Below are 26,721 nucleotides of genomic sequence, written 5' to 3' on the forward strand. Positions count from 1 at the left end.
AGAAATAACTTTTCTTAATATTCAGAGTGACCCCACCCTGCTTTCTCCGTGTTCCTGTCCTCTAAGAACGTCTCAAAATTCTGCTATCAGGTTTTAGTCCAAACACTCTACAAAAACTGCTATATCCAAGGTCATGAAAAGAGCTGCTAAAACCAATAGCATCTTTTCTGTCTTTATTCTAATTGATCTCTCTATAGCATCTGACAAAGTTCCCTACTAACCATCTATAGGATAGAACTGCATCTAGGTTTCTAAAACACCATTCCCCTGGTTTACCAACTCTATTTTAACTTTTCATTTTGGAAATCTTCAAACATGTTACCAAATTTTGCTTCCCCTACACACCCACTCACTTATTCCCTTCCACCATGGCATTGTGAACAAATCCTTATAAGTCTAGATTAAAATTCCTTAATATGATCACAATATCATTATACACCTATAAAAACTAACAAAAATTCACAATAAAATATCTAAACATGACTGTATGCAAAAGAATAAAGTTGAACTTCTGTCTTACACCATTAACAAAAATTAACTCAAACCTGATCAAAGACTTAAATGCAAGAGTGAAAAGTACAAAACTCATGGAAGAAAACATAGGGAGAAAGCTTTATGACACTGGATTTGGCAATGATTTCTTGGCTATGACACCAAAAGCAAGGCAAGGAAAAAACAAATGACCATTTCTCCAAAGAAGATACACAAATGGTCAATGAGCACATGAAAAGATGTTCAGTATCACTCATCATTAAGAAAATCAACAAGACACCACCTCATTGTGATGAGGTTACACAGAGAGGGAGAACCAACTAGGCCAGTATCCCAGATGAGCCTCTATGTCACTCCAGACCCAGCTGTCGTATGATTGCCACTGCATGAGAGACCTCATGTGAGACTAGCACAGCCAGTCAACTGAGACCAGTGTGAGAGATTACAAAATAAAGTGGTGGGACTGGGGCACCTGGTGGCTCAGTCAGTTAAGCATGTGACTCCTGATTTCTGCTTAGGTAACAATGTCACAGTTCCTGGGTTCGAGCCCTGTGTTGGGCTCCGTGCTGGGCATGTAGCCTGCTTAAGATTCTTTCTCTTTCTTTCTCTCTCTCTCACACACACACAAAAAAATCACTAAAAAAAAATAAATAAATAAAGTGGTGGGTTTTTTAAAGCTACTAGGCTTTGAAGTGGTTTGTTATGTAACAAACACCTTAGTACCATCTTTCAATTTGAATCCTGAAATCCTGTGAATCTTACAAGACCCAGGACAAATAAATGCCACCTCTTCTGAACAGCCTTACCTAAAGGGGATAATATTTCACATTTTATGAAAAGCCTAAAGATAACCTAATTTTTTTTTTAATTTTTTTTCAATGTTTATTTATTTTTGGGACAGAGAGAGACAGAGCATGAACGGGGGAGGGGCAGAGAGAGAGGGAGACACAGAATTGGAAACAGGCTCCAGGCTCTGAGCCATCAGCCCAGAGCCTGACGCGGGGCTCGAACTCACGGACCGCGAGATCGTGACCTGGCTGAAGTCGGACGCTTAACCGACTGCACCACCCAGGTGCCCCAGATAACCTAATTTTTAATAATTATCTTACTGAGATACAATTCACATAGCATTCAATTTACCTAGCTGAAGTGTATAATGGTCGTCTGTTCACAGAGCTGTCAACTCTCGATACAATCAATTTTAGAACATTTTCATTGTCTCCTCAAAAAAGCTCCTTTCCCATTAGCAGTCAGTCCCCATTTCCCGCCCCCCCCCCCACCCTCTCCTCCTACTGCCAGACCTAGGCAACCACTAATCTATTTTCAGTATCTAAGATTTGCCTTTTCAGGACATTTCATAAATGGAATCACATAATACGTGGTCTTTTATGTCTGTCTTTGTTCACTTGGAATGTTTTCAAGGTTCATCCATGTTGTAACATGTATCAGTACTTCAGTCCTTTTTTATTAGTGAATAGTAAATATTCTTGAAATGAATTTTTTCCTATGTTTGAATAACTTCTCATGATACTTCTCATGATAATTGATTGGTTTAAAGTGTGCCCATTTAAAATTTTGACAATTATTCCAAAATCTGGGATGACAGTAACTCCAAAAAGGTTATCATAAATGCAGTCAACTAAGTGTATCTATCCTAAGATCCTACAAGTAATCATTAAATTTTAAGTATCTTCTAATCTGACAGGTGAAAATGTCTTCTTTTAAAATCTTTGTTTCGTTAATTGTTAGTCATTTCTGAGTTTTGTCATTTATAAATTTTTTTAATGTTTATTTAATTTTGAGAGAGAGAGACAGAGTGTGAGTGTGGGGGGGAGGGGGGAAGGGGGCAGAAAAAGATGGAGACACAGAATCCAAAGCAGGCTCCAGGCTCTGAGCTTTTAGCACAGAGCCCAACATGGGCCCGAACTAAAGAGCCAGTGAGATCATGACCTGAGGCAAAGTCGGACACTTAAAAGACTGAGCCACCCAGGCACCCCCTGTTTTTTTTGTCATTCATGAATTAGCTATCTAGACCCCCTTAAGTAGATTTTTCATCTATTTCTTTTTGACCTAATTATTTATATTAGAGATAACAATCCTCTGTAAATGTTACAGACATTTTCTGTCAGTTGTTACTACTCTTATATATGTGATTACGGTATTTTTTGACATACAAAATTAGGAAAAATCTTCCCTCTTTACATTTCCTTTGCCAGAATTTCCCTGTTTATTTTTCCAGATAAAATTGTCAGTTTTAAAAACATCCTATTAGAAATTTTTTTGGGGGTGGGGCGCCTGGGTGGCTCAGTCGGTTGGGCGGCCGACTTCGGCTCAGGTCATGATCTCGCGGTCCGTGAGTTCGAGCCCTGCGTTGGGCTCTGTGCTGACAGCTCAGAGCCTGGAGCCTGTTTCAGATTCTGTGTCTCCCTCTCTCTGACCCTCCCCCGTTCATGCTGTCTCTCTCTGTCTCAAAAATAAATAAACGTTAAAAAAAAAAAAAAAAGAAATGAAAAAAAAGAATAGAAATTTCGAGGGGGGTCATGCTCTTTACAGATTCATCTGTAGGGAGCTCTCATTTTACATGACGCTTCTTCCTCACCCCATTCATCCACAGTTTTGCCTACAGCATCCAGTTGTTTCTGTTTCAGTTTTCTTTACATGGTTTCTACACATTTCTTTAAAGTTTATTCCTAGACTGAACCTTCAGTCGGTTAAGCGTCCCACTGCGGCTTAGGTCATGATCTCACAGTTCATGGGTTTGACACCCACGTCCGTGCTGGCAGCTCAGAGCCTAGAGCCTGCTTCAGGTTCAAATAAATAAACATTAAAAAAAAAAAAAATGAAAGTTTATTCCTAGATTTAAAAACAAAATTTACGTTATGACTACGGATGAAATCTTTTCTTCCAATACACTTTCTGGTTTGAGTATTATCTACATAAAAGAAAGATCGGTGCTCTCATTTGCTCACTTTATAACTTGGTGTTATAGGTGTCTTCAAGTGGCTAGATGAAAAACAGCGAGGTCAAAATGACCCAACCATGTTACACAGATAAACCATTTTTGGATCAGCGCTCAATATACTGACAATAACAAGTACTGGTGAGGATGCAGAGAAACTGGGATCAATCCTCATATGCTACTGGTGGGAATGTAAAACGGTGCTGCCACTTCAGCCAACACAATGGGGGCTCCTTAAAAGATGGAACATAGCTAGCAGATGACTTAGCAGTTCCAGTCTTGGTAGGTATCAAAGAGAAATGAAAACCTATGTCCACACAAAAAGTTGAAACCAAATGTTCACTCCAGTTATAACAGCCAAAGAGCGAAAAAAAAAAAACCCCAAATGTCCATCCAAATTGAGTAAGTATGGATATGACATGTCTAAATTAGGCAAGTGTATAGAAACACGAAGTAGATTAGTAGTTACCTTGATCTAAGGGCTGTGGAGGGTAAAGAACCTAGAGGGAAATAGGTAGTGAATGTTAATGACCACGGGGTTTATGTTTTGGGTGACAAAATGTTTTGAAATTGGTCACAGTGATGGTTGCGCAACTCTGTGAATATACTAAAAACCACTGAATTATACACTTTAAGTAATAAATTATATCTCAGTGCAACTGTTTTAGAAAAAAGTGTTTACTGCAGCATTTTTATAAAAGTGAGTCTGATAACAAAGTAACAGTCTAGTCCAAAAACAAAATCTGTCTTTGCTTGCCTCAAAGAAATAAACACACAGACTCACTTTTTTAGTAGCAAATTTCTCCCATTTTGCCACATTTATGAAAGTGAAAGGCAATATAATTACATTTCATTTTTGACATTGCTTTAAAAAAACTTTTGTTTCTACAGAAGTAGATTTAAGTGTAAGCCAAAAATAAAAAAGCAGTATAAAAATAATGAGAATTTCACACATCAATAAGTGTGTAAATTATTCTTTCAGTTAGACAAATAAGCCAGTTGACTAAATTCATCCTAAATAATGAAATATTCAAAGAATTCTAGAGATAGGAGTCTGAAATTTAATTAACACTTCATTTACAACTCCCCAGGTGAGGAAACTAAATACATTTTAAATACATTTAAGCTCACCTCAGATTGTGTTTAAACAATAAGAAATATATGTATGTCATTCATATGTATATTGATGTGTGTATATATATTTATCTCTCTCTACAGAGGGCCATTACCTATATTGTGAGGATGATGGGAAAACTAAAGATCATATTTTTAAAGTTAACTCATAGTATGCTTGGTCCATTATACACGTGACTTTTATTATTGCACTTTGATTAAATGCCATGAATGGAATTAACTATTGTTAAAAGTATCATTATAACCAGGGGTGCCTGGGCATCTCGGTCAGTTGGGCATTTAACTCTTGATTCTGGCTTAGGTCACGATCTCAGGGTTGTGGGACTGAGCCCCGTCATTGGGCTCTGCGCTGGCCATGGAGCCTGCCTGAGATTCTCTCTCCCTCTCCCTTTGTCCCTTCTACTCTTGTACATGCTCTCTCTAAAAAACAAAACATTAAAAATTAAAATAAAGAATCATTATAACCATATTTTAAAAAATCAATCTTTTCCTTCTGCTAGACATTGTCTTTTTGCCAGACGGATACCTGCCTGCTGTTTGTTGAAACCTAGACCATGTAAAGTACCTGTATGCAGTATTTACCTAGAGATCGACACTTTTGAATAATCACAAGTAAGTATGAAAATAGGAGTTAATTACTGATATTATGTATATCCAAATCTATTTTATTTTTATTGGACTGCATGTCTGTGGTTCAAGTATTACCTTTTTGGGCCAACTGTTTAATGCCTGATAAAGCAGGGCACATAACTCAGAAGCATTCCGTGAAGAATCATCACGAAAGAAAAGACAGGAGGAAAAGCTATTCCTGAAAGCCTACTCTATTACTAAAGTACATATTCATATCCTAAAACAGGCATACAGCCAGAATGAGATCTGCTCAGATCAATGAATTTCAAGGTAATAAAATCTGTATATTATAACCAGCAGATCAAGTCTTTTTTTCAATGCATCTACATGTTCTTTTCACCTATAGAAAGAACCAAAGTAGGGCACTGGACCTCAAGTATTTAATAAATATGCAAAGTTCAATTATTTACAAAATAACCTGACAAGACGCAGAACTTAAAACATAGTTATGTTAGGTATCTCAGCATATGACTCAGTTCAGTGCCCCACACTTGAAAGAATCTACACAGCATAAAACCAAGGTTGGCCACCCTTAACATTTGCCTGAGAGAGCATAACAACACTCCTCTCCCTGATGTTTGAGTCTGCCATAGATTTAGACTCATTCTGTTCCCACCGGACCTTCTTTCTGCTGCCATTCCACCTCTGGATACTGGGTTCAGAATACTACATACCACTTGTGAAAGTCCATGTATTCCCTGCTTTGAAGGGTTGTGTTGCTTAAAATATAGATTTGCAAAATTTTTTTCAAGAATGCTACAGTGTTTAGGTGGGCATCCTTTCAATATTAGGCCCAATCACAACAGTAATGGATTTCTGGTTTCTTCCTTTTTTCTAGGAGGCAGAAATCAGTGGTTACAGAAGCATATGCCATCCTATCAAGCTGCCCATCTTCAACTTCCACTTCTGGAGACGATGAAGTAACAAGAACTGATTTAACCCTCTACCTAAAACACAAAAAAACTATACAAAACAAGTGAAAAAAAATGGTTCAAGATACTGGAAATAAGCAACAAAGGATCGGCTGTCACTTAAATGTATACCTGAACAAAACTCAAAAATATTTATAAAACTACAAATATATCCAATACCCAATAATGCAAAAGTCACATTGTCTAGGATCCAATAAAATATACCCAGGCATGTGAAGAAGCAGGAAAATATGACCTACAACAGGAGAAACATCCATCAACCGAAATTAACCCTGAATTGACAGATGAAAGAAATTTATAGAAATGGTTACTGAAAGTTAGTATAATTATATCCAATATATGCTCAAGAAGCTGGAGGTATTGGGCATGTTAAGTAAAGATGGAAGATATTTTAAAAGGCCCAAGCTGAACATTTAGAAATAAAAGCTATAACGTCTGAAATGAAAACTATACTAGATGGTATTAATGGCAGATTACACATTGCAGAAGAAAAAACTGGTGAACTTAAATACAAGCAATAAAACTACCCAAAATGAAATGCAGAGAAAAAGACTGGGAAAAAAAAAAACGAACAGAACATTAGTGAGCTTTATGACACCTTAAGAGGCCTAATATTCATGTTAACCACAGTCCCCTAAAGGGATGTGGTGACAGAAAAAAAATTTGAAAAGCTAATGGCCAAAATGTTTCCAAATTTGATGAAAACCATAAAAACCCACGGATCCAAGATGCTCAATAAATCTTAAGACACAAAACATGAATAAAAGTGAACTAAGGCCCGTCGTTATCAAACTGCTTAAAACCAACAATAAAGAGAAAAATCTTAAAGGCAGCCCAAGAGACACATTACATAGAAAACAAAGGCCACTGACCACAGATTTGCATCAGAGACAATACAAGCTAGAAGACGGTGCACAAAATGCAAAAACAAATTTGCTAACCTGGAATTATTTGCTCAGCAAAACTATCTTGCAAAAACAAAGGTGACCCAAAGACAAATTCATAGTAGAAATTCATTGGAACAGAAAGGCAAATTTATAGAGACAGAAAGTATAAGAAAGGCATGTGAGGAGGGGGAAAGTGGGGGGAGTTAATAGGTAGAGAGTTTGTTGGGGATGATAAAAAAAAAAAATTCTGGAAGACGGTGGTGGGGATGTTTACATAAAATTATGAATATGCTTAATTAGGTATATTTTACCACAATAAAAAAAGAATTAAAAAAAAGAAGTACACTAGTTCTCTATGCGCATGAATAATGTGCATAGAGACAAGACAATGCCCAGCGAAAAAAGGCAGTTTCAGAACATGTGCTTCAGAATAATGCCATTTATATTAATTGAATAGCACATAAAAGCACTACTTTGTTATTTATATATATAGAATAGTGACAGAAAGCATATTAGTGGTTCCCTGGGGATGAAGGGATATGGGTGAGAAAAGTTTGATTATAAACTTAACCTATGGTAGTAGTTGTCCCTTAGAAAGGGAAGGAAGACAATGTAATCAGAGATGGAAATGCCAACAAGAAGGCTAGACCTCGCCATAGAACAAAGCACAAGTTTGGGAGTCCTGGTGCCTTATCAGGCTGATACGGCCACTCTTGCTTGCCTCACCTTTTAACTCATCTCCATCCTACCACTGCAAGGGATTTCTCCTACGTGGGCCCCCATTTGATCCCTCTGCCTGTCAGGCATCCACACAGCCTGCTATATAAGTGGCAGCAGCCAGAGGTTACCAGGCAGAACACCTAAAGCACAGAGCTGGGGCAGAGGCCAGAACTAAAAGAAATACTTGAGTACTTCTCTAAGTCATCTAGCTGTCTTCTGTGTGGAGTACTCTACCCCTGGGAGTGTAGGAAGACTTTCCAATGATGACCAGGCATAGACAGTTTTTAAAAGGTATCAATTCACAGGGACACCTGGGTGGCTCAGCCGGTTAAGGGTCCGACTCTTGATTTCAGCCCAGGTCATGAACTCGTGGTTTGTGGGATCAAGCCCTGCATCGGGCTCTGGGCAGAAGCCCAGAGCGTGCTTGGAATTCTCTCTCTCTGCCTCTCCCCTGCATGTGCACATGCTCTCGAAAGAAAGAAAGAAAGAAAGAAAGAAAGAAAGAAAGAAAGAAAGAAAGAAAGAAAGAAGAAAACAGTATCAATTTCCAGACCCTCAACTTCCATGTAAACTCCTCTCTAAAAATCATCAGCCCGAGAATCTGCCTGAGGTACAATACCTCACTTCATCTCTTTTTCAAATATTTCTTTTCCTACATTATTTTTAAAAAACGGTATTTATCAACCATATAATCCAGCCACTCATTCCAGTTCTAGACATATGCCCATGAGAAAAGAAAATATATCTATACAAAGACTTATACATGATTGCCAAGAAGTTTTATTCATAATAGCCCCAGACTGGAAACAACCTCAATGTCCGTCAACAGAGGAACACATAAATAAACTGTGGTAGATCCACATAATGGAATACCACTCAGCAATAAAAAGAAATGAACTACTGATACACACAATACACATTATCAATAATTTTGCCAAATGAAAGAAGCCAGACCAGTCCCCGCCCCCACAAAAAAAGAGTACATACTGTATGATTCCATTCCTATAAAACTCTAGAAAACGCAAACTAATCAACAGTGACAGCCAACAAATCAGTAGTTGCTTGGGATGGATGGGTAGGAGTGAGGAACTGCAAAGCATACAGAAACACTTGGGGGTAACGGATATGGTCTCCATCTCACTTGTAGTGATGGTTTCCTGAGTGTCAAAACTCATCAAATTGTACACTTTTAATATTAACGTGTATAATTTATTGCGTGTCAGTTATGCCTCAATAAAACCATTTTTTATATATATGAAATTTATTGACCAATTGGTTTCCATACAACACCCAGTGCTCATCCCAAAAGGTGCCCTCCTCAATACCCATCACCCACCCTCTCCTCCCTCCCACCCCCCATCAACCCTCAGTTTGTTCTCAGTTTTTAACAGTCTCTTATGCTTTGGCTCTCTCCCACTCTAAACTCTTTTTTTTTTTTTTCCTTCCCCTCCCCCATGGGTTCCTGTGAAGTTTCTCAGGATCCACATAAGAGTGAAACCATATGGTATCTGTCTTTCTCTGTATGGCTTATTTCACTTAGCATCACACTCTCCAGTTCCATCCACGTTGCTACAAAAGGCCATATTTCATTCTTTCTCATTGCCATGTAGTATTCCATTGTGTATATAAACCACAATTTCTTTATCCATTCATCAGTTGATGGACATTTAGGCTCTTTCCATAATTTGGCTATTGTTGAGAGTGCTGCTATGAACATTGGGGTACAAGTGCCCCTATGCCATCAGTACTCCTGTATCCCTTGGATAAATTCCTAGCAGTGCTATTGCTGGGTCATAGGGTAGGTCTATTTTTAATTTTGTGAGGAACCTCCACACTGCTTTCCAGAGCGGCTGCACCAATTTGCATTCCCACCAACAGTGCAAGAGGGTTCCCATTTCTCCACATCCTCTCCAGCATCTATAGTCTCCTGATTTGTTCATTTTGGCCACTCTGACTGGTGTGAGGTGATACCTGAGTGTGGTTTTGATTTGTATTTCCCTGATAAGGAGCGACGCTGAACATCTTTTCATGTGCCTGTTGGCTATCTGGATGCCTTCTTTAGAGAAGTGTCTATTCATGTTTTCTGCCCATTTCTTCACTGGGTTATTTGTTTTTCGGGTGTGGAGTTTGGTGAGCTCTTTATAGATTTTGGACACTAGCCCTTTGTCCGATATGTCATTTGCGAATATCTTTTCCCATTCCATTGGTTGCCTTTTAGTTTTGTTGGTTGTTTCCTTTGCTGTGCAGAAGCTTTTTATCTTCATAAGGTCCCAGTAATTCACTTTTGCTTTTAATTCCCTTGCCTTTGGGGATGTGTCGAGTAAGAGATTGCTACGGCTGAGGTCAGAGAGGTCTTTTCCTGCTTTCTCCTCTAAGGTTTTGATGGTTTCCTGTCTCACATTTAGGTCCTTTATCCATTTTGAGTTTATTTTTGTGAATGGTGTGAGAAAGTGGTCTAGTTTCAACCTTCTGCATGTTGCTGTCCAGTTCTCCCAGCACCATTTGTTAAAGAGGCTGTCTTTTTTCCATTGGATGTTCTTTCCTGCTTTGTCAAAGATGAGTTGGCCATATGTTTGTGGGTCTAGTTCTGGGGTTTCTATTCTATTCCATTGGTCTATGTGTCTGTTTTTGTGCCATAAAACCATTTTTTAAAGGTGAAAATAAGGACATGAAAAAGAGGAAAGAATAAATCAAAAGCAAACCTCTACTATAGGAAATGTTAAAAGAAGTTCTCTAAGCGAAAGGAAAATACCAATTACAAGGCAAGATCTGCTCAAGGAGAATGTAGATTTTTTTCTTATTGATGTCAATTTTCATTTTTTAATTTTCAGGTTTGGATCCATAATACTGCTACCTAGGTAACTGACATCACACTGAACATACATTCAGTCAGAAAGTTTTCTCCTCACTGTTCCTTCTGACATGTTTGCCACTTAATATACAGTGTCAATATACAATGTGGGGTGGTAGAGAAAAAGTATGAAGCTCCTAACACACCAGCTAAAAGAAAATCAGATGAGGGATGTTTGGAAAATATCAGGGTGCGTGGGTGGCTCAGTCAGTTGAGCATCCAACTTCAGCTCAGGTCGTGATCTCCTGGGTTATGGGTTTGAGCCCCTCACTGGGCTCTGTGCTGAAGGCTCAAAGCTTGGAGCCTATTTCAGATTCTGTTTCCCTCTCTCTCTGCCCCTTCCCTACTTGCACTCTGTCTCTCTCTGTCTCTCTCTCAAGAAATAAACATTAAAAAAATTTTTAAAAGATGTTTGTAAAATATCATATGAAATGTTTCCTTCCATCCTAAGTATGGTTTTGTTACATCTTGACATTCAGTTGTCCACCCTATGAACACATCAGATTTAATCGTTTAACCTTGCAGATTCAGAAACACTCCACATATACTCTTTATGTCAAAGAATGTTTACCTGCATTTCAAATTTCCATGAATCTCAGCTACTGAACCCAACAGTAACATGAATTAAAGAACTACATCCAGGGATGCCTGGGTGGCTCAGTAGGCAAGCGTCTGACTTCAGCTCAGGTCATGATCTCACGGTTCTTGAGTACAGGCCTTGCATCGGGCTCTGTGCCGACAGTTCAGAGCCTAGAGCCTGCTTCGGATTCTGTGTCTCCCTCTCTCTCTCTGCTCCTACCCCACTCATACTCTCTCTCTCAAAAATAAACAAACATTAAAAAAAATTTTAATAAAAAAAACAAAGAACTACATCCAAATTATATCCTCTCCCACTCTCTGCAAATCATCTATTTTTTCCCTCACATAGTCTTTTACAGGCTGTAAATAACTTACATATGCTATTGCTGAAAAATATAACAAAAGGTACAATATTTTTGGACATCAGTTCTAGGCAATTCACCCTATAAATAATACAGTGCAGGTGCCCAAAAAACATATGCACAAAGATATTCTCTGCACTAATATTTTTTATACACTACAAATAATTCAAATATCCATCAAAGGAGGATTAAATAAATTATGCACAACCACACTGGGAATGCAAACTGGTGCAGCCACTCTGGAAAACACTATTGAGGTTCCTCAAAAAATTAAAAATAGAACTACCTTATGGCCCAGCAAATGCACTACTGGTGTTTATCCAAGGGATACAGGTAAGCTGTTTCAAAGGGGCACGTGCACCCCAATATTTATAGCAGCACAATCAACAATAGCCAAAGTATGGAAAGAGCCCAAATGTCTATCAATGGATGAATGGATAAAGAAGATGGATGAATGGATAAAGAAGATAAAGATGAATGGATAAAGAAGATGTAATACAATGGAGTATTACTTGGCAATCAAAAAGAATGAAATCTTGCCATTAGCAACTATGTGGATGGAACTTGAGGGTATATGTTAAGCGAAATTAGTCCATCAGAGAAAGACAAATATCATATGAAATATCATATGACTTCACTCATATGAGGACTTTAAGACACAAAACAGATGAACATAAGGGAAGGGAAGCAAAAATAATATAAAGACAGGGAGAGGGACAAAAACATAAGAGTATCTTAAATATGAAGAACAAACAGAGGGTTACTGGAGGGGGTGTGGGAGCAGGGATGGGCTAAATGGGTAAGGGGCATTAAGGAATCCATTATTGAAATCATTGTTGCACTATATGCTAACTAACGTGGATGTAAATTAAAAAAATAAACTAAATAAAAATTTAAAAAAGAAAGAAAGAAAGAAAGAAGCCAAAGAAACATGAGAGCCAAAACCACTACATCAATATTGATTATATCCAGGGGGAAAAAGTCCTAGAAAAATGAAAAAGAAACTGAAAAAGGATATTAAAAAAAATTAAATATGGACCATATGTTAAATAATATGTCAGTATTAAATTTCTTGAATGTGATGATAAAAAAAGTTATGTACAGTCACATTGTATAAACGTTATATAAATCTACATACACTGATACAGAAAGATATCCACAAGATGTTAAAGGAAAAAGTGGGTTAAATAGCAGCTTGTACAGTATTTGGCTACTTGTAAGAAAGAAAAAACGTGTTACCCTATACCTTCTAGTTGTACATGCACGTGAAAAGATCATCAATTTGTTTATAGCGGCTATTAGGGGGATCTGAGGATCCTCAGAGACATTTTTTTCCTTCAAACAAATCAATATTTTTGTTAACATGCACTATTTTTTATTTATTTATTTATTTATTTATTTACTTACTTACTTACTTACTTACTTACTTATTTTGAGAGAGAGAAAGCACAAGTCGGGGAGAGGGACAGAGGTCACGACCTCATGGTTTGTGAGTTCAAGCCCTCATCAGGCTCTGCAGTTGCAAGGCCTGTTTGGGATTCTCTCTCCCTCTCTGCCCCTCCGCCCACCTTGCCTCACACAAGTGCACAAGCACGTTCTGTCTCTCAAAATAAATAAATAAACTTAAGAAAAAAGAAATGTAGAAAATACTTAATATTTGGGGTGCCTGGGTGGCTCAGTCGGTTAAGCGTTCGACTTCGACTCGGGTCATGATCTCACGTTTCGTGAATTCGAGCCCCGCGTCAGGCTCTGTGCTGACAGCTGAGGGCCTGGAGCTTGCTTCGGATTCTGTGTCTCCCTGTCTCCCCCTCTCTCTCTGCCCCTCCCCTAGTTGCTCTCTCTTTCTCAAAAATAAACAAACAATAAAAAAAAAAATTTTTTTAAAGCACATCCTTATGGAAAAACAGTCTCAATTAAAATATGATGAACTATAAAGTCATTTATCATTCTCTGCCCCATATTCTTTCCCCACATGAGAAGGGAGGTACAATTGTTACAAAATTACTATTCATTCTAAAATGTTTAGTTTTAAGCAAACCGGTTTTCCCACAGGCACATCAAAACAAATCATTAAAACTGGTTTTAAACACAAAGAAAAAGAACAGTTGTCATAAATCTACTTAAAGAAATGAAGCAAGCTTATGATCATTACTCGCCCTAATATAAAATCCCACAATTAAAAGATTAGCTTCTAGAAAGTGTTTCTCATAAACCAGAGAAATTATAGTCCTGTCTTCCAGTGATTCTAGAGAGAATTTTTTCTCCAGATAAGCAAACCCCCATGCTTATATGGCTAAAAATAAAGGCAACACAATTACAACTGAAAAATAATTGCAAGGAGCTTAAAAATAATTACTACTGGTTCTATATACCTAAAATTAAGAAAAGACTGGTATCACAATTAACCAGGGTAAGAAGGATCACATGGGAATCAACACACCTTAATAGAAAGTTTAACCTTTTACTTGGATGGGGCTATAGTTTTGTAGTTTTCCCCAGAAAATTAGGACACTTAACAGCTATTTAGAGAGAAAGAACTTTGAATTGCATTATAAAAGGATAAGACTGTTTCATCAGATAATTAATTTAATTTACTATGTGCACCTGTTAATTAAAAGATGCTTTTATGTTAGGAAAAAACAGAATAAACCACAACGCCCCATGCTTAAATCTCTAATAACAAACATAAAACTACACTGTGGGAAGGCTTGCTATTAGCCTTCTGTACAATTCGCAAATGTTTTTTCAGTGTACCACACTGCTCTAGGCTTTGGAGCTCCATGGCAAAGACAAGAACTCTGTTCTTGTGGAGCTTACATTCTACCATATAAATAAGATACAAAGTGAATAGAAGTGAAAGGCTTCTTGGAGACAGGACATTTGAGTAACCCGAATGACAGGAAAGAGACAGCTGTGAAACAATCTGGGAACAGAGCTGCCCAGGTAAAGACATTACAAAGTATAAGAGTACAATAAAAAAAATTTTAATGGATTATCTCTAAATCAATTTCTTTTAATAAAATGCATTATATGTGATTCCTATGTGCACGAATTTGAAAACCACCAACTGAAAAAACCCTAAGTGGCAAGTAAATGGCATGAAGTGATCAGCACAGAATTAAAATTGAGAATAACACTGGGGCTGTTCAGTTGGTGGAGCATGAGACTCTTGATCTCGGGGTTGTGAGTTCAAGCCCCACACTGAGTATAGAGCTTACTTTAAAAAAATGAGAATAACATTAGCTCATGATAATGATCAAACTATTGATGCTAACTATATTGTATGTACTATGCTAAATTCTAAATTATATAGTCTCATTTTCAGCCTGAAGATACACTGTGAGATATCCACACCATTTAGAATCAACAAGATTTAAAGATTAAATTTAATATTTAATTATTAATATATAATATATGGCTATTAATATACAATTATTAATAAATATTTATTTATTTAAAAATTAAAGTGGTTGAATAAAGATATTCAGTCTTACCCTTGAATAATACAGAATTTAAAAGACCAAGCTAGTATTTCACTGATCAGATTCCAAGAAAAAAAGTTAAACTCATAATATCTGAGGTGGCAAGGGCATGAGTGAAGAGATGCTCTCATTCAATGTAGCTGTGCCATATACTGGTTCAAACCTTTTTTGATAGCAAATTGTCACTAGCTACCAAAATTTATGAAGGGCATATTCTATGAATTGGCTACAGAGAGACTCCCATACAATAGCACAAAATTACATATAAAGATGTGCATTATGTATTGTCTTATGGTAGCAAAAACATTGGAAATAGTCCAAATATCCATCAATAAAGGGTTAAATAAATAAATCATGAAATATCTACAATATGGAATATTATACAGTGCTTAAAAAGGTAATGATGGTGGACACCTGAGTGTCTCAGTCGGTTAAGTATCCAATTCTTGGTTGATTTCCACTCAGGTCATGATCTCAAGGTCATAGAGCTCCACATCAGGCTCCTTCCTGGGCATGGAACCTGCTTAAGATTCTTTCTCTTCCTCTGCCCCTCCCCCTCTCACACACTCTCTATCTCTCTCTCAAAAAAAAAAAAAAAAGGTAATGATGTAATTTCATGCACGTTGAAATGAAACCTTGTCCAACATAAGTACATGAATTACTTTAGAAAAACTTTTTAAAAGGTCTTTAAAGGGGTGCCTACCTGGCTCAGTCTGAGGAATGTGTGACTCTTCATCTCGGGGTCATGAGTTTGAGCCCCACACTGAGTACAGCAATTAAATAAATAAAACTGTTTTAGGGGCACCAGTGGTTTAAGCATTAAACTTCAGCTCAGGTCATGATCTCGCGGTTCATGAGTTCGAGCCCTGCGTTGGGCTCGTGCTGACAGATCAGAGCCTGGAGGCTGCTTTGGGTTCCGTGTCTCCCTCTCTCTCTGCCCCTCTCCTGTTCACAGTCTCTCTCTCTCTCTCTCTCTCTCTCAAAAATAAAATAAACACTGGGAATGTAAGCTGGTGCAGCCACTCTGGAAAACAGTATGGAGGTTCCTCAAAAAACTAAAAATACAACTACCCTACGACCCAGCAATTGCACTACCAGGCATTTATCCAAGGGATACAGGTGTGCTATTTAGAAAGGACACATGTACCCCAATGTTTACAGCAGCACTATCAACAATAGCCAAAGTATAGAAAGAGCCCAAATGTCCATCGATGGATGAATGGATAAAGAAGATGTGGTGTATATATACAATGGAGTATGACTCGGCAATCAAAAAGAATGAAATCTTGCCATTTGCAGCTACGTGGATGGAACTGGAGGGTGTTATACTAAGTGAAATTAGTAAGAGAAAGACAAAAATCATATGACGTCACTCATATGAGGACTTTAAGAGACAAAACAGATGAACATAAGGGAAGGGAAACAAAAATAATATAAAAACAGGGAGGGGGACAAAACAGAAGAGACTCATAAATACGGAGAACAAACTGAGGGTTACTAGAGGGGTTGTGGGAGGGGGGATGGGCTAAATGGGTAAGGGGCACTAAGGAATCTACTCCTGAAATCATTGTTGCACTATATGCTAACTAATTTGGATGTAAATTTTAAAAAATAAAGAAAAGAAAAAATAAATAAATAAATAAATAAACAAACATTAAAAAAATTTTTTTAAAAACCTTTTTTTAAAAAATGTCTTGGGGCACCTGGGTGACTCAGTCAGTTAAGCAGTCTGACTTCAGCTCAGGTCATGATCTCTCAGTTCATGAGTTCAAGCCCCACATCAGGCTTTCTGCTGTCAGCACAGAGCCCACTTCTGATCCTCTGTCTCCCTCTCTCTTTCCCTCTTTTTCTCACGCTCTCTCTCTCTCAAAAATAAATAAGCATTTAAAAATAAATAAATAAAATCAAATAAAAAATGTCTTTAGAAAATGACAATGCGTTTGAGTTTATCTATAGCTTGGAGTTGGGATATCTTTCCAGTGCTTTTCACATCAGAAAACACAGAAATATCCCAAATATTGAGCTAAATATTATGACATTCCTTAAAATGAAATTCCATTCACATTACAATTAAGAGAAAGTCATAATACAAAACTAGTATATATAAGGTGTCTTCCTTTTTTTTAATGTTTATTTTGAGAGAGAGAGAGTGAGTAGGCGTGCACAGGGAAGGGGCAGAGAGAGAATCCCAACCAGGCTCCACACTGTCAGCAGAAAAATCAGATGCGGGTGATCCCACAAATAATGAGATCATGCATGACCTGAGCCAAAATCAAGAGTTGGAAGACCGATCAACTGAGCCACCCAAGCGCCCCTAATTAGGGTATCTTTAAACTATACTTCAGGGGCGCCTGGGTGGCGCAGTCGGTTAAGCGTCCGACTTCAGCCAGGTCACGATCTCGCGGTCCGTGAATTCGAGCCCCGCGTCGGGCTCTGGGCTGATGGCTCAGAGCCTGGAGCCTGTTTCCGATTCTGTGTCTCCCTCTCTCTCTGCCCCTCCCCCGTTCATGCTCTGTCTCTCTCTGTCCCAAAAATAAATAAACGTTGAAAAAAAAAAAAAAAAACTATACTTCAATGACGTTCCATCATGTAAGATAAAGTCTAACGTGGTTTGCAAAGGCTTCCAGGATTGAATCCTAAGCTTCTCAAAGTTTAATATTCATGCAACTTGGGGGCACCTGGGTGGCTCAGTCAGTTAAGCATCTGACTCTTGATTTCTGCTCAAGTCATGATCTCCTGGTTCAAGAGATTGAGCCCTGGTGTCAGGCTCTGTGCTGAGAGCTTGGAGCCTGCATGGGAATCTCTTTCCCTCTCCGTCCCTCCCCAACTCATGCTTGCACATGCGTGCATGTGTGTGATCTCTCTCAAAATAAATAAATAAACTTTATTTTTAATAAATAAACTTAAAAAAATATGTATGCCACTCACCTAGAGTTCCTATTAAAGTGTAGGTTCAGATCCAGGGATCTGTGATGGGGCCTGAGAGTCCCATTTTCCAAAAATTCGCAGACCACACCAAGGAGCAAGGATCTAGCCCTCGTCCACACCTCTCTACACCTTGCACTTTAATTTAGTGAATTACCGCTCTTCCACATACACCATGTTCTTCACACCTCTGTCTCTTTTTAAATTCTTCATCAAAAGTGGTTTTCCCCTCACCTCCTCCACTTCAAAAACTTCTCTTTATTTTTAGTCCAAACGTCACAAATATTTCAAGGACATGGAGATGTTGGTTCTTTTGGATTCCAAGATGCCTATGCGTTTATGTTCAACTTATCACATTTGTTATTTACATGTCCATCTCCCTATGAGACTATGAGTGTGAATATAGAAAATTTCTATCTTAGAGGCGCCAGGGTGGCTCAGTCGGTTGAGCGTCTGACTTTGGCTCAGGTCATGATCTCACGGTTCGGGAGTTCGAGCACTGCGTCCGGCTCTGTGCTGACAGCTCAGAGCCTGGAGCCTGCTCCTGATTCTGTGTCTCCCTCTCTCTCTCTGTTCCTCCCCTACTCATGCTTTGTCTCTCTCTGTCTCAGAAATAAACATTAAAAAAATTAAAAAAGAAAGAAAATTTCTATCTTCAGCACACAGATGTTCAATAGATGTTTTCTGAGTCCAAGTCATTAAGGTATCAAGTCTCTGCCACCACCTCTGAAATCATCACTTTTATTCTGTAGCACTTTCTTTGAAGTATTTACAGTACTCAGCAAAAAAATACTGCCAGATTATTGAAGGTAATCTCTAAAATATAAGACAATACTCATCTTCAAAATTAAAGCAAAATGTAACACTATTTGATGAGATGTTTACATTAATGGTGGAAAACAAGTCACATTAATTTCACTCTATTTTGGAGTAAAAAGGACAAAACAAAGATTGTACCCTTTGGTATTCTTTTTATTTAAGTGCTTGAAGCAAAATAAGAATAACATAAAATTTCTAATATACCTAATAGTCCTAATTAATTTGAACTTTTACTACATTTTAAAAACAAATGACAGGGGTGCCTGGGTGGCTTAGTTGATTAAGCATCCGACTCTTGATTTTGGCTCAGGTCATGATCTCACAGTTTGTGGGATGGAACTCTGAGTCGTCAGTGCAGAACTTGCTTGGGATTCTCTCTCTGCCCCTTCCCAACTCATGCGTGTGTGCACATACTCTCTTTCTCTCTCTCAAAATAAATAAACTTTAAAAAAGAAAACAAATGACAAAATAGTATCTTAAATCAATGCTTACACAGGCAGCCCTCTCTTTACCACTCACCTTCCTCATCAATCCATTTCATGGTGAAAAGCTGTTCGTTGTCAAAAGAACACATGTCTCGAACCTCACTGCAAAGGCCCTCAAAGGAGATTGAAGGTTCAAAATGTGTTATCATGATATCCCTGAAAAAAAAAAAGGAGTTTTAAGTTTGAGAATGACCAAAACTAATGATACTCTACATAACACTAAGTGCCTGAAAATCAGATGAACATCAGTTATTTTGTGAGTGCCTCAACATGCATTGCTTCCAGTAAACTAAACAAAAAATCCATATTAAATAATGCTTAAAAGTAAAAATAGTGGGGGCGTCTTGGTGGCTCAGTTGGTTGGGCGTCTGACTCTTGGTGTCAGCTCAGGTCATGATCTCACGGTTTGTGAGTTCAAGCCCCACATCGGGCTCTGTGCTGACAGCATGGAGCCTGCTTGGGATTTCTCTCTTTGGGATTTTCCTTCTCTCTCTGCCCCTCTCATGCTTTTTCTCTCTCAAAATAAATAACTTAGTAGAAAAAAAAGTAAAAATAGTGGATTTGTGAGAAACTTTCATTCAATCTCCCTTCTCATTCAGGTAGGCCACCCTAACTGCTCTGATGGTTGTCCCACTTTGGCTTTAATTTTGTTATCAAAAGCTCACTCTTTTGTGAGGCACTGTACTCCGCAGATGAACAGCTCTATTACTGATGAACTTCTGCCTTATATTTAACTGAAATCTGTTCCAATCACAGGTTGCAGATCTCCCCTCCCCCAAAAGTCCACCCTTCATCTAAGAAACAGCTCTTCAATAATTTGACCAAGATCTGTCAAGTCCTCTTCCCCAGCCCTCACTTCCACAAATTAACCACCCATGAGACCATCACCCATTCTTCGTGTGGCATGATTTTTAGACCTCACACCTTCATTTTCACCATTTCCCAAAGAATTCCCATTTGCCAAAATTGGGTTTAAAATAAGACTAATATTTTAGGTAGATACCCAAAGAACATAGGAACAGACATAAATGTGTATTTGTTTGTATTAGTGTTAGATAAGCAACAGTATTCAAATAAATCTACGTAGTGGCTGGCTATTTAGTATAAAATTTAAAACCGCAACAAACTGTTTTAGAGCAGAGGCCTGGGACTTCCTCCAAGGAGCCAGGAGAAGGCTCCCTATGATCACATCTCCACTCAGTAGCCAGACACAATCACCTTTCAAATGTAAGTCAAACAGACTGAATGACTCTAATAAAAATTTATAGAGTGATGCCTATGTGTCAAATTCTGTCCTAACAGTTTTACAAAATTAATGTAGTTCATGTCCTTTCTGTTTTAAACTCTTCAAATGCCTTTCTGTCTCATGAAGAGTAAAATCCAAAGTCCCTAGTGGAGTCTACGAGACCCTGGCTACCTCTCTGACCAACCTCTTCTACTACTTGAGCAGGTAAACCAATGTTTATAGTCTACCATCTACCCCAGCTAGAATGTAAGTTTGGTGAAAGCAGGGGTTTTATTTTGTTCATTATATTCCTAGCAACCAACACAGTGCCTGGCACAGAATGGATGCTTAAGAAATACCTGTTCAAGAAAGGAAGGAACTGTGAACAGAAATGGGTAGCTGCAACACAGAACACAGAGTAGGAAATAAGGAATTTCAAATTTTAGTCATCTGCGCAAAAAAAAAAAAAAAAAAAAAAAGTTTAAAACTGGTCTTTATGGGCTATCAAAGGTAAGCAAAGAGCAGAGCCTCAAAATGGATTGCCCTTTTCTTGATAATCTTTCTAAGCATCTCACAGCTTTGTATCCCTGCCTCTGAGAACTTCTTGCCTTGGCTTTCATAACAGTAAGCTTCCCTGGCTCTCCGTCTGCTATACTGAATGAACGCTTAAGTTTCCTTTGGTCTTCAATCACAAGGTACTCTTTACATTCTCTCTCACATTCATCTTCTGTCATTCTTTCTTTCTCTCTGAAACTTAATTCATATTCAATGTTTTAACACTATCTCTATGTAGAGGTCTCCTAAACCTGTAATTCTACCTTTTGATGATCTGGTTCTAATTCCCATTCTCAACTTGAACCCACCATTCCCAATACAAATACTCTACTGCACTCATCTGGTTTACTCATAACTCCCACACATAAGACCTTGATGATTCAAGTTTTAATACTTGGCCCAGTATTTAGAGGGAGGTTCAAGGCCTTCCCAGTTTATAGAGGGAGGTGAGGATCAATTCTCTAATAGGCACTTCAACATCAACTTCCATTAAACAGTTTTTAACCACATAAGCCAAATGGTCCATACTTTTAAACCTGTCCAACATGTATCTTATGTTTCATCTTTTGTTATTTAACTCATACACTGATAACACATCCTCAACTAAATTGTATACAACTGGGAGACAAAAATCCTCAGACTGTTTCATAGAGTCACAGTACTATTAACATAATAAGGACTCTGAGACTACACTGCATATTAACTAACTCGAGAGTAAATAAACAAATATTAATAAAAAATAATTTAATATCTAAAAATTAGAAATCCAATTGTCATGGTAGTAGACAGCTACAATTTGGAAGAACCTTAAAGCATTTTTTTGAAAGTAATAAAAAAATTCTCTTATTACGACCTACACTTTCCTATAACAACAGTTCTTTAAATTTGTATGTATATATGTATGTATATTATATATGTGTATATAACATATATACATAACAGTTTACAAAATACTTTTTAAAAAATATAAGAAGGACTCAAACATTTCTTAATTGGATGTAGAAGAAATACTTTCTAAGAGAAATCCATCTTCAAGAAAATGTACTTTTGACAAGGAAATATCACTGTTTATTTCCTTTGCCTATAAACAGTTATAGAAAACTGAGTGTGCTCTGGGTATTTAAACAAACTTTATCAGGGGCGCCTGGGTGGCTCAGTCGGTTAAGCGTCCAACTTCGGCTCAGGTCATGATCTCACGGTCCGTGAGTTCGAGCCCCGCATCGGGCTCTGTGCTGACAGCTCAGAGCCTGGAGCCCGTTTCAGATTCTGTGTCTCCCTCTCTCTCTGCCCCTTCCCTGTTCATGTTCTGTCTCTCTCTGTCTCAAAAATAAATAAACATTAAAAAAAAATTAAAAAAATAAACTTTATCTATATAATCTTCACAAGAACTGTCAAACTGGACATACTAACCTATTTTACAGATTTAAAAATCAAAACACAAAGGAATATTTGCCAGTCTCTCAGTTAAAAAATAGAAGAATTCAAACCAAATCCTAATGACACCTGTGGTGGATGCTATGATCTGACTTTTCCCCTCCCCATCCCACCCTAAAATCCCCCATTAGCAATGGAGCATTTATTATACCAGCTGCTGGACATGTTACCAGCAGATAATAACCAGCTGACAGTCTCCTTCAAAGATCTGAATCTCACCTATGGTCACACCCACTTCCTGGAGCAGCCCACAGTGAATGACTGATTCCATGTGGGGGTATAAAGGTCGTAGACAACTCAGGAAAGCTCTGAAGTATCAACTCATCTTCAGAACTCCTGGGAGGGTCAACTGAGGGTTCTGCTGAGACTTTAGGGCATCTTGATTTCCTCCTACCTAAGCCTACTTCCTTCCCTTGCCTTCCCTTCCGTAGCCGTCGACCTGAGTAAATCTCCTGCACACGAGACACCACTTTCCACAGTAGCATCTACCCAATGCACAGCTATTCCTAGATGGGTTTTTGACAAGAACATAATGGTTACATAATCTCACTTTTAAAAGACTGGCTAATGAAAGATGAAATCCCTGATGAGGATATTAAATTAGTATACTCTGGGGTGCCTGGGTGACTCAGTCACTTAAGCATCTGACTCTTGATTTCAGCTTGGGTCATGAGCTCCCCGTTCATGAGTTCAAGCCCCACATCAGGCTCTGCACTGATTGGGCGGAGCCTGCTTGGGATTCTCTGTGTCCTCTTTCCCTGCCCCCCTCCACTCTCATGCTCACTAAATAAATAAACACTTTTTAAATAAAATAAATTACTCTACTTTAGTACATGAAGCTGGCTCAATTTTGTTTTTAATGTTTATTTATTTTTGAGAGAAGAGCACAAGTGGGTAACAGGCAGAGAGAGAGAGGGAGACACAGAATCGGAAGCAGGCTCCAGGCTCTGAGCTGTCAGCACAGAGCCTGATGTGGGGCTCAAACTCACGAACCCTGAGATCATGACCTGAGCCAAAGTTGGAGGCTTAACTGACTGAGCCACCCAGGAGCCCACTAGTTAAATTTTTTATTCTTCAGAGAAAATACTTTGCCAGCATATGTAAATTATACATATTTTAGTCTATCTCCCTTGACTAAATGTAAAATCCATGAAAGCAGGCACTTAGTTTTGCTCACTGCTATATCACCAATAACTGAAGCCGTGTCTGGCTCAGAGTGGACATTCAATTACTCTAGGTTGAGTGAATGGAGTTGTCACATGTTGGATCCTATGTGTTCAGTAAATGTAAAAAACGCTATATATTCACATAATACTTTAAATAGAAGTGAAGCCTGATTAGAGAGATAAAAAGTCACCTAACTTTCTAAAAGCAACACTCAGAGGCTTCTGGTGCATTATGGCAGAGGGAACACATATCTATATCCTTTCATTTGAAGGGCCCGTTGAAACAACAGATAAATGACAAATTATCAAAGTCTTAGAAAACAAAAAAGTCACCAGCAGCAGACCAGAAAGCATAAGAAAAATCGCAGATGACTGAAAACAGATGGGTAAAAGTGACTGAGAAAACATACTAGCCCCAAACAACACAGTTATGAGGAACCTTTAAAAGAGAAAAGTTTTACTGACACAAGATTACTTTTCCTTGTCTAAGCATCTAATCATACTACTTAGCTCTTCAAGTGCTTAACACTTACATAAGCATTCATTTCTTTAAAGAAAAATTTGTAAGTTAAAGAATAGAATGTTATAAACCTTTATAATATAAAAATTACTAAGAAAAATCAAGATGTAGAGAAAGTAAAAGTGTAAATTCAAAATGTTTCTTTCCTAGTGGAGAATCAATACTCTATCTAAAACCAATAATTTAAAAATAATAGCAGGGAACAAGAAACAAAACAAATATTCCAAATAAAAGATGGGCAAAGGACTTGAACCAACATTTCTCCAAAAAGGATATACAAATGGCTAACAAGCCTATGAAAAGGTGTTCAGGGTGCCTGGGTGGCTCAGTTGATTAAGCATTCAACTTTGGCTCAGGTCATGATCTCATAGTTTGTGGGCTCAAGCCCCATGTCGGGCTCTGTGCTGACAGCTCAGGGCCTGGAGCTGGCTTTGGGTCCTGTGTCTCCCCCTCTCTCTGCCCCTCCCTGGCTCGCGCTCTGTCCCTGTCTCTCAAAAGTGAATAAACGTTAAAAAATTTTTTAAAAATAAAAATAAAAAAAGATGTTCAACATCACTGATCATCAGGGAGATGCAAATCAAAACCATAATGAAATATCACCTCACACCCATTAGTATAACTACTATCAAAAAAAACAAAAACAAAACCAGGGGCGCCAGGGTGGCTCAGCTGGTGGAGCATCTGACTGGATCTCAGGTTGTGAATTCGAGCCTCACGTTGGTCATGGAGCCTACTTTAAAAAAAATACAAAAACAAAAAAACAGAGAATATCAAGTAGTATTGACAAGGATGTGGAGAAATAAGCCTTGTGCACTGTTGGTGGGAATGTAAAATAGTTCAGCAGCTATAGAAAACAGTATGGAGGTTCCTCAAAAACTTCAAAATAGAATTTCCATATGGTCCAGTAATTTCACTTCCAGGTATATATCCAAGAGAACTGAAAGTAGGCACTCCAACGGATATTTGTACACCCATGTTCGGACTAGCATTACTCACAATAGCCAAATGATGGAAGCAACCCAAGGGTCTACTGACAGAGGAACGAATAAATAAAATGTGATATATAAACACGAAGGAATATTACTCAGCCTTTAAAAGTAAGAAAATTCTGACACATGGATGAACCTTGAAGACATTATGCTAAGTGAAATGGGCCAGTCACAAAAAGACAAATACTGTATGACTCCACTTAATTGGAGCAGTGGTTGCCAGAGGTTGGAGGGAGAAGGAAATGGGGAATCGTTCAAAAGGTACAGTTTCAATTTTGCAAAATGAAAAAGTTCTGGAGATTGGTTGCATGGCAATGTGAATATAGTTAACACTACTGAACTGTAGAAGATGATAAATTTAATTCTTTTTAGCCACAATTAAAAACAAAAGCAGAAGAAGGCACATTACTTAACTTACAAACATAACTATTAGAAGAACTAAAAATAGGCACAAGAAATGGCAAGTAGTACTAAATTCCTCTTATTTCATATCTATCAATAGATATAATAAAACAAAACAAAATTTTAAAAGTAGTTAACTCTAGGTGGTGGAACTGGGAATTGAGGAGAGACTACAGATGGAAAGATGTACTCTGTACTTAGACCTTTCTGAATGGTATAGATTATTGTTAATTTCTCTACCATATAAAGGTATGATTTTATTATAAAATTTGCTTTCTAATAAAAAATAAAATATGGAACAATTTTTTGAAGTTTATTTATTTTAAGAGAGAGAGAGAGAGAGAGAGAGAAAACACTTGTAAGCAAGCAGGGGAGGGGCAAAAGAGAAAGAGAATCCCAAGGAGGTTCCACGCTGTCAGCCCAGAACCTGACATGGAGCTCGAGCTCACAAACCATGAGATCATGATCTGAGTCAAGACCAAAAGTCAGATGCTTAACTGACTGAGCCATCAACACACCCCTAAAATGTAAAACAATTTAAAATGACTTTTTATAAATAAAATTGTTTCAAATATTTTAAAATTTTATTTTAAAAATATAAAATAGTTCCTTCTTCTAACATCCTTACCTTACAACAATTTTTCTTTCAAAATACCTTCAAGTTTACTAGTATAAGGGATATAAGGATTGGGAGATTATATTTTAGAATTAAGTCAGAAGAGAAGGAAAGGTTTCCGTAGAAGTTCTCTGGCAAAGTACAAGGATGACATCTTTTTTGAATGCAAGGGAAAAAAAAAATTAATATCTGGCATCATCAAAATATGACTTTCTTATTAAGGTCCACATGGAGTTACAATTAACACATACAGAAGCATGTCTGTATACAATACGGATTTTTAAGAAATCTTATTTTTCAAGAACTAAAAAGCATTTATCAGAACATACAAATATTTTTTAAAACATCTGTATAATCATTAAAAAAACATAAGTACAAACATCCTAAGGAGACCCGGGGAAGGAGTTATGCTTTATCAATGACCACTCCTTAAGTTCCAGGAACTAAAACATTTAAGGGAGTTTTATGTAAACACTTCTCTAAGTAATTGAGAAAGCACCATGTTCATACCCTCCACAAACACCAGATTCTTATTATAGCACCAAAGCTAAAAATGA

The 26,721-nt window shown here is 37.8% G+C and overlaps 1 protein-coding gene across 1 annotated transcript in view; it reads right to left on the minus strand.

Annotated features, from left to right (window-relative positions):
* Nucleotides 1-26,721, minus strand: part of PRKCI (protein kinase C iota) — a 71,837-nt gene that overhangs the window by 36,277 nt on the left and 8,839 nt on the right. Inside the window, exon 2 of the mRNA XM_043594928.1 lies at nt 19,292-19,413. Within this exon, the coding sequence (XP_043450863.1) occupies nt 19,292-19,413 (122 nt within the window). The remainder of the gene's footprint in view (nt 1-19,291; nt 19,414-26,721) is intronic.

This window comes from Prionailurus bengalensis, chromosome C2 (genome assembly GCF_016509475.1).
Source record: "Prionailurus bengalensis isolate Pbe53 chromosome C2, Fcat_Pben_1.1_paternal_pri, whole genome shotgun sequence".
Taxonomy (NCBI): Eukaryota; Metazoa; Chordata; class Mammalia; order Carnivora; family Felidae; genus Prionailurus; species Prionailurus bengalensis.